Below are 12,181 nucleotides of genomic sequence, written 5' to 3'. Positions count from 1 at the left end.
AGGCCCTGAGTGGCCTGGATGGTGGCCGATGTCCGCCTCGGCGCTGGCCCTGAGGGACAGGGAGCTGCGGAGCCCCGGTCACCTTAGGTGTCATCGTTTCCACCGGGCAAGTGATGGTTCTAGGCCAACATAAACACTGCTCTCTGTTTTCTCCCCTGTCATCCACCCCTGAACGGACACTCTTAAGTCCTCCTCATCGTTCACAGCAGCTGCTGGAGGAGCAGAGTCACTCGTGGCCCAGCTAGAAACCAAATATCTGTCCGTGTCCGTGCCCTCACCCGTTATAAAGTGCTGACAGGCAAATATTTGCTGCGGCCCTAATCCTGCATGCCCTTGTGTCGGCAAATCTCTGGGGGATGGACAGGGAGAGTTTTGCTGGCTGGGTTTGTCTCCAGAGCAGATGCTGGGTTTGCAGCCAGCCCTCCTCCGGCTTATGTGATCCCAGTAATCCAGAGCAAGTGAAAAAAAAAGAAAGCTTTAGTGAAATGGTCGTCCGATGCCTTCTCTGGATTCTCTGGGCAGAGGTCCCGTGGTGGTGAGTTGGGCTGTGGAGGGGCTGTGCCGTGTTTCGGAGGCTGGTGAATTTGTTCCTGCTGGAGCTATCTGTTTAGGAGCTCAGGGCCCTGGTGTTTTCTGCCTGGGTCACTGCACAAGCCTCCTGCTGTTTTTTGGCTGTGCAAAGGTTTGCTTGGCATATGGAGTTGGTCAGATGTAGGTGTCACACTCCGGGTTCTGCCTCTCCCCTGAAACTGAGTCACTTTTCAAGTGTAAACAAAGAGGGAGGAGTACCAGGCCTTTGCCTCTTTCTGCTGATGAGTGAAAGTGGGTGTTTTATTTTATCCAGCTCTGACTTCACACACCCATGGAGGCAGGCTGAGACTAAACTTTCAGAGTACAACATGGACTCTGTCTTGTCAGCAGCATATTCTCTGTTGGTGTTTTTCTTGTTTTCGGTTCTGATATGATGTTGCAGGACATGCAAAAGAGGAGATAAACTGCTTTGTGGTAGTGCTTTTTATGTTTTCCAGATATTATTGTGTACAAGGCAACTTCCTGAAGTCTTCCAATGTTCCTCAGGGGAGTGCTTGAATTCAAAAAATGTTGCAGATGTTCCAAACAGTGTTTTCAAACATTCGCTTAATGTGACCGCACTGCAGTTAAAAAGTTGTATCCAAGATACTATGGTGGAAAACAAGTGAGAGTCGATTTGCCTGCTCTTGTGGTAGTATATATATTTGACAGCATTTGTTGTGAGTATGGTTTCACTACTTCCTTTGAAGAGCCAGCTAGTTAGTTGTGAAGCCTGATTTTCCTGTGTAAAGGAGACTCTTATGTACACCATCTGATAACAGTGGAAGAGTGTATTGTATTTGCAGTCCCACTCTCCACTGCTAGAGGGTTACATAAAAGGAATCAAAATTCTTACTAACATCCTGGAGACCAGGATCCTCTAAGGCTTGTTTGGTGGGGAATCAAGACCTAAAGGAACAACTAAGGAGAGAGAACTATTCAAAATGTAAAGACAAGTATTTGTACAATTGCAGAAACTATCCAGTGGACTCAAGGGAAAGTAGTACTTAAAATTATTTTTAACTCAGATTGTTACTTGTTTTCCTTAACCGATCACATTTAAAAATTAACAGTTGCCCAGTTGTCCAATAATCACTGAACCCTTCTAGTGTTCTTTAGATGTTGTTGAGATTATTAAACTGAAGGGAACTGTAAAAGCCCTGTTTTTATTGTTACCCATTATTATTTTGTATTTCTATTAGTATTTTTTTATTTCTGTTTGGGTTTGCCAGTGCTAGAAAGCTTTTTAGCAGCTTGTATGTAGTCTAGTTCTTGTTTTGATATAGTAATTTCAGTTTGTCCAGGGACTAGTGGCTATTTGTGCCAAAAAATTCTATAATAGTAGTAATTTTAAATATTTTGCCCAAATGTATTCAAAAGAAGCCTTTAGATTAGTAAACACTGGTAGAAGGAGCAGAACCTTTTATGTAGAGTGGCCCCATCTCAGTGCTTGGAACAGTGCTGGGAGACTGTTGCTGCACAGGACCTTAATTCATAAACACCCTTCCCTTTGATTTGATATCTTTGTCCATCACAGTATTCTCTGGTTGCTGATGGTATAGCAAAGATATTTGTAAACAGTTAACCCCTGGGTGTGTCCACCATTACATTTAATTTACTGCTGGGAAGGAGGATGAAGACAGGAAGGGTCTTGCTACTGCTGCAAGCCAACGTAGGTTTTGAAAGTGAACAGGTTGGATCAGGGTATCCCCGAATAACTGAGATCACACCAAGCCTGCATCATCTGTCAGCCTATCTGTTCCCAGCTGGCTCAGTGGTGGCAATCTCATACAGGCCTCTCTTCCGAAGGCTTTTTAAATCTTTGCGCTCTGTAACTGAAATTTAACTTGACCCCCAGAATGGTGACCTTCACTGGAAAACCTGTGAGAAAAGAGGGAGAGAGGGGAGACTCCACGCTTTCTGCTACAGAGGAAAGCAAACAAGAATTTTTGCTGTTGGCTCTGGAGCAGCATGATTCACTCAGTGGACAGTCAGTTTGGGGCAGTCTCAGCATGGTTTTTGCTTAATGTGCTTACCTCACCTCCTATTTGATCTACGTGTGCATGGCCAAAACCTGTAATTTTCAATGTTGCTTGCTGCTAGTTCACTGGAGCTACATATGGGCCAGGAGTTTCTCTGGGGAGCTGCTGCTGCTGTTGGCTGCATGGAGGACTGATGGAGTGCTACTGATGGGCAGGTCTCAACACCCACCTGCCAGACTTCCCAAAACCATTAGTTGGAGGCAGCCTTTTCAGCCTTTACTTCTGGAACCTTGGCGTGGAGGGACAGTGTGGAGCGGTAGATACAGAGGTAAAAAATCCTGATAAGGAAAGTCCCCATTCAGAGTTTGGATGTAGTGGCTGTTGTTTTTAACCCTCCCAAGGTCTCAGAGGTGGCTGAGTTGCTTTAGTCAGGCTAGGCTTGCTGAGGAAGGTAACAAGGCTCAGAGACCAACTTTGAAGGCCTGAAAAACATGAGGCTTTTTTAAGACTCCAAACTTGTACAATGAACAAGTTAAGTGTCATGAATCACCAATGCTTCTTTGCAGCTGGAAGTCTTATAGTGTTTCCGTAATTTTATCTATATGGTGCTCTTCAGAGCAGCATCTGAGTGTCGGGTGCCTGGCTTGAAGAATGTGTAAGGGATTTAAATAGTTGGGTGAGCTATGGAGAGGAAGAGCAGGTTTTGTGGCAGGGGGGGTACATAGGGACATGGAGGAAGTGGCTTGGAAAATAAGAATATGAAGGGGGGGAAATAATTTCATTTTTTAATGAAACCTGTTTTTTCAACTCACTATATAGGCATTGAGGAGACGGGGTACATTTCTCTAGGGGAACTGAAATAGATGGGAGCAGCTGAGGAGATGCAAGGCTTTGGGAGAGTTATGGTTAGATTAATTTGTAGATATTAGTAAGCACAGTGAAGCATTCCTGACATGGGGCGAGATCTGGCGTGTCCTAAGGAAAAAGGGCAGATGAGTTTGTTAAGAGTGATATTGATGCAATTCCTGTTATCAGAAGAGCACTCTTCTCCTTGGGAACCGACTGCTTCCTCAAACAGGAGCTTCCTCTTGTCACGAGACAGGGCTTTAGACAGGGTTGTCTTTGTGAGATACACACAAGCTCATCCCTGTGGTGCTGGTTGTGGAAAGTGGTCATCTGAGTTCATGTTGTTCAGTAGTTATTGATGTGAAGAATATGAGAGACAAAGCACTCTGTTCTCCAAATCATATAACTGTGTCCTTGGTCTAACGCATCTGTCCTTTTTGGCAAAGTTCAGTGTGACGTTTTAAAGGGGTTTAAGTCAGATCTTATGAGTGGAGGTCCAATTTGGTAGATGCAGCATTGAAAAGGTTATTCACATTACCAGCTTTCCCCACTCAGAGTTAAAAATTAACTCCATCTCATGGAGTTGTTAACCTGCCGCTTTCATACTCTTATCTGTTGCTTAGTTTTTCTAAGAACAGTTTGCAAATACAAGGAGTGAGGGGGGAATGCAGGCCAGTTGTCCAAAGAATAAGGAAGTCTGCACAAAGATTATACAGAACTTTACTGATCCTTTTGTGTCAGTCTCCCCTGTCAGGTTAGGGGTGCAAGCAGTATTTTGTGGATGACATTAGTTTGTGTTCTTATGCTGTAAAATGCAAATATTCCTAGAGCGGAAGACCTCCTCACAAGAGGACTTTACTGTAAGGAGTTCCTAACTGTAAACATACTACTTTTCTAGCAGGCATTTACAAAATATGTAAATGTTTTTATGCACTTTATCTAGTTACTCTCTTCTGCTGTGCTGTGATACTCTGTGAATTTGTTTTTCTAGACGTATATTTTCTTCAAGATATGTTTTATTACTAAATGTTTATATATCCGAAACCTTCAAAGCAAGGTTTGTGTGTATGAGTGTGTGGGAAATCCAGCATAGGTTTGCACCCTACCTCCTATTTGTGGTAGTAAAAGTAATAAAAATAGTGCCTCCAAAGCCTGTTTTTGTAATGGAAGTGTGAAGGTTTATTGTTGTAGAAAATGAAGGGGGAAGATTAATTTAGCTGGAAAATTTCACTTCTCAGAACTTCTCAGCCTGACATCAGGCTGTGCCTGCCTTTTGTTTTTAATTGTCCTATTTAGTGTAGTCCAGTGTGCCTTTTTATCAGTCACGTATCTTTATATGCAGTGTTGAAGCACAGAGGGTTGAGTTGCCCAGTAAAAGCATGGATGCGTGCATGACAGAAGAGTCGCACTGTCTTTTTTTGCAGTTCACCTCACACCCTTATTTCCAGCAAACAATTTTTAAGCTTTATGGAGGTGCAGCTTTATGTACCTGCATGGTACAAAATAAGAAAGCTAGCGGCACAGCTGCAGTAAATTCCACTGGGATTCTACGTTTCCTGCAACAACAAAGTACAAAGTTCTTTTTCCAGACAACAACCAGAATGAAATTATTTAACAAAGTCAGTGGTGTTACGGTCCTCAGCGGTAGAGATGTCCTTTTCGCAGTTCTTCCTTCATCTTTGCCATGAGGTTTGCGTTTAGTGTTCTTTTGTCAGTGTGTCTTGCAGCCAACTGTATGACCAGGTAGGTCATTTTTTCCACACACTTTCCAAAAGTGTGCCTTGCAGTTATCAGTCAGTGTCTGCTTTTATGGGACAAATCATGTTTACATTACACAAGGGAATAACACAGCCAGAATTGTGGTGACTCATGAACACGGGATTTGGCTCAGTATCCTCACTTGCCTGTTTTGTTTCATATAGAGCGCTAGGTATGGAATTGCAGCTGCCAAATAATTAAAGGTCTTGTGATACCAGTGGAGGCCATGTGATGAAGTGCCCTTGTTTGGAATGGCTAGACGAGAGTACTTACGTTAATGTGAAATATTTCTGTAAGCAGTAGAGAGTAAGGACCTTGGTTTCCAATGAATATGTGTTGCAGATCTGATTTACTTTTTAACTGAATTACACCAAGTCTTCTTTGTGTCTGCTGAAAATGCAGTTGGATGGGGAGTGGATTCTCTGATACCAGGCTATAAGAGAGGTCTCACTGCAGCCTTTTTACCAATGAAGTGAAACTCTGTGGACTTCCTCCCAGCTTCCTGTTCTGATTGCACTTGGAGGAGTGTAGCATTTTGAAGACCTCTACCTTCTGTCAAGATTGGCCAAAATTGACCAGTGAATTAAAAAAGATGTCGCTGCTGGAGATGTGCCTACAGTAACACAAAGAGAAATTTTATGAAGTCAGATTAAAAGTAGGTCATTGTAGCTACCCCACTAACCAGTTTAATTACAGTCATTAAATTTTGTTTACTGTTTTGTATGTGTCACACTCCAGGTAAGTTAATTTCTTTTCCTGTAGGTGGGCTGTTTCCTTTCTGCCTCTTTCTTTAATCTCCAGGATATCCTCCTTTGTAAAGAAGATTGCCACCCCCACACTAGTACTTAATGCCAGCAGGAGAGGGAGCAGCCACCTTCAGACACCAGCAGGCAGGGCACAAGAGTGCGAGGAGGGACTGCTGTAGTGCCCTGGCTCGCCTCTGCCGTACTCTGTGCCAGGTCCTTAGCGTAACAGTGCTGATGTCATTGAAGTGCTGCAGTTTTGTGCGAGTTAATGCCGTCGGCCTTAATCAAGTGTTATTACATAAGAGGTAGTGATGCATCATTTGAAAAGCTTCTGACCCAAAGCAGGTCACTCGTGCCTGACACACGTATCATGGTGTTCTCACATAGCTGGTGTTTACAGACATTCCTAATAGGATAGTAAATTCTCAAGGAACAGGGTTGTGCTCTAAACAATCCTGGGCAAAATTTTCCATGATCAGGAAGGACTAGATCAGGTGTTTACAGAAGCTGTTCCTGTTTTGAATCTTCAGGAAACCAGATAAGGTATGTTGTCCCCTTTCTTTGTCATAGGAAGCGAGATCTCTGCACCTTTCTGTGGGATGGGCTGTGTTTTCTAAGAACATGTCTGAAAGGACTATGGCAGGGAGAAGTACCTTTCACACCATTTTGCAGAGAAGAAGGCAGGCAGAAAAGGCTTCAGCACATTCTCCTTGTGCAATAGCCCAAGTTGAAAGATCCCCTTCACCTCTGGGAAGAGAAGAAAGTAAATGCATGTCTCATGGGTGTGAGCTGATGCAAGCAAGGGAGAAACTGGGAGACCTTGCTCCCTGGACTGAGGAAGGGGGAGACTTTGAGCAGACATAGAAGAGGAGTGGGCTGTGCAGCTACATGCCTCCAGCTGAGTTGTGGTCTCTGCTCAGGATTTCCACGTTCTGCCTAGGAGATCCCAACAGGAATAAAGATGGGTGTCTGAAGCTGCATTGGCACAATGGGATCAACCCATTGGGCACATGCTGCCTTCCCTCACACTACTGAACCAGCTGCTGAACTGTTGTGCACACAGTAGTAATTTATCTCTGACTTCTGGGCAAATGCACTAATTTACACAGTGCTAGTGGGGCTGGGGCAACTTTAAAACGCCTTAGTCCTCCCCCAGTAAATCTCTGCTCGGGCACTCTGCTGGGAATTAGCACTTGACGAGGTCCCATGCTGTGCCCGTCTGCCATAGGATGCCCCATGTCCTGCTCTCTGCTGGCTGTTGCAAAATAAGGGCTCAACTCCCAGCTGCCGTCTCTTCCAGGCTCTCTGTACATGCTAGCAGTTGGCCCGGTCACTGTTTTCCTGGCACACCTTTCGCATAGTCTTAGTGCCTCTGAAGTCTTGAGTTGGAGCTTGTTCCTGCCTTTGGGAAGGACAAGCAGGATCCCCTTGTTGGCACCTTGCTCTTTTACCTCTCTGTATGAGGAACAGCATTTGGTTTGGCCACACATTTTAGCTTGCCGTTGCCCATAATGTGCAGTCTTCTCACTTAAGCTCCTTTCTGTAACAGTTGCGCAACTGAACAGATATGGCTGCTATTACTGTGTGTGCCTAGAAGAGGAAATGTTGACTCACTGCTTTTGTTATTCTTGCTTTTTTTCATTGGTACCCAAACTCAACAAGTTGCCAGGAAGTGGGTCCTTTATATGATAGTAGAATCAAGATAGGAATCTTGGGTATGTAATGTTGATGATTTAGGGGAAAAAATCGTGTTTGGCACCACAAAAGGTTGGCCGGTCTATGCTGTGCTCCCTGAGGCAGCACAGTTGTGGTGGGGATTTTGCAGGCCAAGGCCCTTCCCCAAACAGCACATGGTCTGCACGAGAGTTGTGTCATAACCTAATGACTGCCATGTCGTGGTTTAGGGCTGGGCTGGCCACTAAATCCTGGACAGACGCTCTCTATTAACCCCTCTCCCCTCCCCAGAAGGGAAAAGAGAATAAGGGAGAGAGACTTTACAGGTTAGAAAATAAACTAACAGATTTAATGAAACAATAATACTAATACTACAAGTTAATATTGTAAATAGGAAAATAATGAAATATATACAGATATGTACAAATATATAAAAAACCAATATGAAATCCTCCCCCCACCCTCCCCCCAATGACCAATACGTCACCAGAGGCTCTGCAGAGACAGGCACTGGAAAAGTCCCAGACCAAACTCAGCAGCAGGTGGGAGCAGGATGCAGGACACACAAATCAGGATGAGTGGCAAACGAACGAGCAGGATTCTGCTCAGGCCTTGGCCTCTGCAGGATCAAGACGGACGGAAAGGTCTGAGATGGAAGGGCTCCAAGATGGAAGAAGGGTGAAAAGGAAACGAGACCCTTGTGATCCCTCAGCTTTTCTACCGAGTATGACGTATGTGGGATGGAATACCTTGTTGGTCAGTTTTGGGTCTGCTTACCCCCCCGTAGGCGCAGACACAGCACCCATGAGGAGACAACTGACCTTGAGCATATCTTCTAGCAGCGCTGTTTGGGAAAAACATGGTGCTAGTTTACAGCAAGTTCAGCCACTTAAAAGAGACTGAGCTGAAAAGTAAAATCACTAAATAGAAAAGATTAGTTCTGTTTAGCTCAAATCAGGACACTGCCACCAAAATATGGAAATGGAAACTAGCAGGTAACAAAACACAGGTATTAAGAGAAACACACTAGTAAGCCTAGTTTCAGCCTTTTTCCTTATACTTACTATTTTTCTGTCTCTATGGCTTTGTTAAGGTTTACTTTGTTTCAAAAAGAAAAGAATATGGATCACATCATGACAAACAATGCTTTGACACACAGGGTAGAAGGATGGTCCGTTCGATTCATTCAGACACCTACAGCCATGCCAATATCGTTATTTTGGGAGTGAAAGAAAGAAAAGAAAAAGGAGATATAATAATTTGACCTAATCACAGTTGCATTTTAAAAGTTTGTAAGATTTTAATTCCAACTTAATTTCATTGTAGTTCAGCTTGAATGGTAACAAAAGCACAGAAGTGTAACAGCAAATTTTCTGAAGATTTGGTACTTTGGGTGTTATGACTGCTGAAAATTTTGCTCTACCATTGCAGGCAGAATTCTGAACAACCTTTGAGCAGAATGCCTAGTAAGTTCCCTATGCAGTTTCTGTGTGGCTTTTTTTGAACGATTGTTCCCAGGTTAGTGTTTGAAAGTTTGGGTCCCCAGTCATGGTTGCTTTAGTAAAGTTTGAGTCTTTTAATTAATGTTAATTCATCAATTTTAATTAAAGAAGGATTTTCTACAAGTGCTAGGTATAACTCAGTTGTCATCTTTCTAAGCAAAGGAGGTGATGCAAGGTATATTTATCCAGCCAAGGATGCTGTAACAGAGCTTAAAATAAAGTGGTGTCCCCTTACATGTGTTGGGAACAGTGGGTTCTGAGGAGGAGGTGGAGATGTTTCTCGTGCTAAAACCAGTCTCCAGTACTAAACCTTTTAGTAGCTTTTATGCGTTAAAAATATGCTCCAATGCCAGAGAACCAAACATGCATCATTTTTTGTCTCCTTGGCCCGTGCCTGACCTATGTCTTGAAAGTCTCCCTGAACTGGAAAAGTCGTATCCTTTCATTCCGCAACCTGTAGGGAAGATCTGGCAGAGGGTTTTGCAGGGAAAGTCCTGTGTCATCAGAGCCTCCCTTGGTGTCACAAGATGAGGTGTACAAAACGCCAGCCTGAGCCGGGCTGTAAGACTGTGTTGTAACTCCAGCAAGAGAATATTGCTGTCTGAGGTTTGCTCAGTAGTTTTGAAAGGTATAACTGAAGAAATAACTGAAATGGAAAGTGAAATCTAGACGGAAATATAGAGGAGGTTCTTGGAAAAGAGTTGACCTCATGGGATTTCATTACTGAACAGGATCTAAAAGGCCAAAGCACCTGTCTTCTGCCCATTTGAGATCATAAAGACTTTTACAGAAATTCTATTTTTTACTTTTACAGAATTGCAGGTGTGACATAGAAGAATAATCTTTGTCAGCCCGATGGTCACCCAGGATACGAACTCCGCTGTTTTTGTCTAGATGGATGGCAAGGTTAACAGCCCAGAAGGGGAGCTCCTTTGGTTTGCAAGATGGCAGCAACTAGTGGCGAGAGCCAGCTGCAGCGGATTATCAGAGACTTGCAAGGTACAGTGCCACACTGACGGATTCATTCTGTCGGCTGGACCGCGTCCTCCGCGTTTTAGATAACAGAGAGCAGGAGTTGTGTTTTCTGTTGTGTAACACTTCTGTAGAGAAATTGTTGCAACACAGTTCAAGGTGTGTGATGTGCTCAACAGAGATGTGGCTGATGTTTTTGTGAGAGATGTGCTATACCTTCCGCAGGATCCTGAATTCTTAAATCCTGCAAATTTAAGCATACAGGATGAGCTCAAGTTTTACAATTTAAAAAGAAAAGTGTCTGTGGGGTGTGCTGTGTGAGCTAGGACTTTATTGGCAGGAATAGAACTATGCTGTTACAAGACTTCGTGTGAGATAAGGAAAAGGCCTGAGTGTCCAGGGAGACAGCAGAGTTTGCTTTGTCTTGAGATTTCCTCGCCCACTGGGTCGGTTTTAGGGAAGAGGAGTATCTGTATGCTTATTTTTATGTAAATTATTTTTCCTGTTTGTGTTTTGTAACCAGCACAAGCTGAACCTTCCTGAATAAAGCACAGAGAAGATAAATGTGCTGACTGAACGACTGTTCTCGTGTTACTGATCCCCTTTAGCAGATTACATGCTTTGTCCTTTCTCATCAGAATTGTTTGTCCTGTGGCAAAACCTTAATGTGCACGAGACAGCAAAAAGTGATTTCTCTTTCCTCTGCTGAAGAACCAGTTAGCAATTGTCTGTTACCAGTTTCTGCTAAGTGTCAGAAAGAGGGTTTGCGCTTTTTTAGAAGAAGTGGTCAGTACAGCAAATGGATGTAACTTGAGCTCTGTATTTTTATAGGCGGTATTAAACTGCAAGCATATCAATAAGATTATTGCACTGTTGTTAAGACAGTTGGACTGAAAGAAACTGTCTGCATAATATCCAGACAGAAAACCCGTTTATTTAGCTGTTTGTGGATCCAATGCTATATATCTCTTGATTTAGTTAACCATTTTGGTGTCTTATTTTAAAGATGCTGTGACTGAATTAAGTAAAGAATTTAAAGAAGGAGGAGATCCGATCACAGATGACAGTGTCAACTTGCAAAAATTCTCCTACAAGCTTGAGTATCTCCTACAGGTAAAAAGTGATGTGTGCCATCTGTAATCCACCATCAAAGCTAGGCGTTGTTTTCTCTTATTGCCTCTCCAGTATGTGGGGCTTAACTCGAATAATCATGAATATCCATTTGAGTGAACTGATACGTGTGCTGCTTATTGTACTTATTTCAAGTGAAAGTAACTAAATGAAGTCAAAAGGCAGTACTGGCAGTTTGATTGAAGAATGTAAGGTATTTTTTAATTTATCTGAAAGATTTGAGCTTGATTTTAAAGATCTGTCCTGCTAAATTATCTTGGAAAAGCAGTGGTAATAAGATCTTGACAAAATTTTAATGCAAAATAAATACTAGTAGGATGTTTATGGTGCACATGCAGTGATATAACTGATTTCCAGAATTTTTAGCAATTTCACTTTGCAAATTATTTTTTATTGTATGGAAGGCTTAACACAAAAGGCTGATTTTAACCTGGAATGCAGCTTTTTGTCCAGCCTCAAAATTTAAGTAAAAGAGGACACTACTGGGCATACTGAAATTCAGTTTGCATAGTCTTGTGTCTACACATACTGTAATAATGTCACTAATTGCAACAAAGAAATGCTAATCTAACCTTAATCTAGGCAAGAGAGTTTTGATTGGGTTGCAGAGGCTTCGGCAGAAGCTGAAGAATCCTTTGGGATTTGGATGGCCTGAACCACAGTCCATACCCTCACTGCATTGCTGCTCTGAACATGTTGTAGCTAGAGCAGGTTTTTCTGGTACGTACACATGTGCTATTGCCACACTTGATTGCAGGTCTCACAGCAAGTCGTCGTTAGTTCGTTGCTCCTGAACAGCTGCTGAATCTGCTGCAAATCTTTGTTTCAGCAGTTTTGAATGGGTGCCTGTATTTTAACTAGACCCAGAACATTATTAGCTGTTACTGTCTGTAAAGTAGCTTTTGTAACTGCTGGATTGCAGCAGTGCAGTACAATGTCTCTTTACTTTGTGAATGCATTGGCTAAAACTGAGAGGAGCCATGAAAGTACCCGTTGCTGG

The 12,181-nt window shown here is 43.0% G+C and overlaps 1 protein-coding gene across 1 annotated transcript in view; it reads left to right on the top strand.

Moving 5' to 3' along the window:
* The window catches only part of FYCO1 (FYVE and coiled-coil domain containing 1), a 46,443-nt gene that overhangs the window by 346 nt on the left and 33,916 nt on the right, over window positions 1-12,181 (top strand). Inside the window, exons 2-3 of the mRNA XM_010180314.1 lie at window positions 9,901-10,077; window positions 11,057-11,163. Of these exons, the coding sequence (XP_010178616.1) occupies window positions 10,023-10,077; window positions 11,057-11,163 (162 nt within the window). The 5' untranslated portion in view covers window positions 9,901-10,022. The remainder of the gene's footprint in view (window positions 1-9,900; window positions 10,078-11,056; window positions 11,164-12,181) is intronic.

The sequence above is a fragment of the Mesitornis unicolor genome, unplaced genomic scaffold, assembly GCF_000695765.1.
Source record: "Mesitornis unicolor isolate BGI_N332 unplaced genomic scaffold, ASM69576v1 scaffold63, whole genome shotgun sequence".
Taxonomy (NCBI): Eukaryota; Metazoa; Chordata; class Aves; order Mesitornithiformes; family Mesitornithidae; genus Mesitornis; species Mesitornis unicolor.
This window is presented reverse-complemented; position numbering and strand designations above follow the sequence as displayed.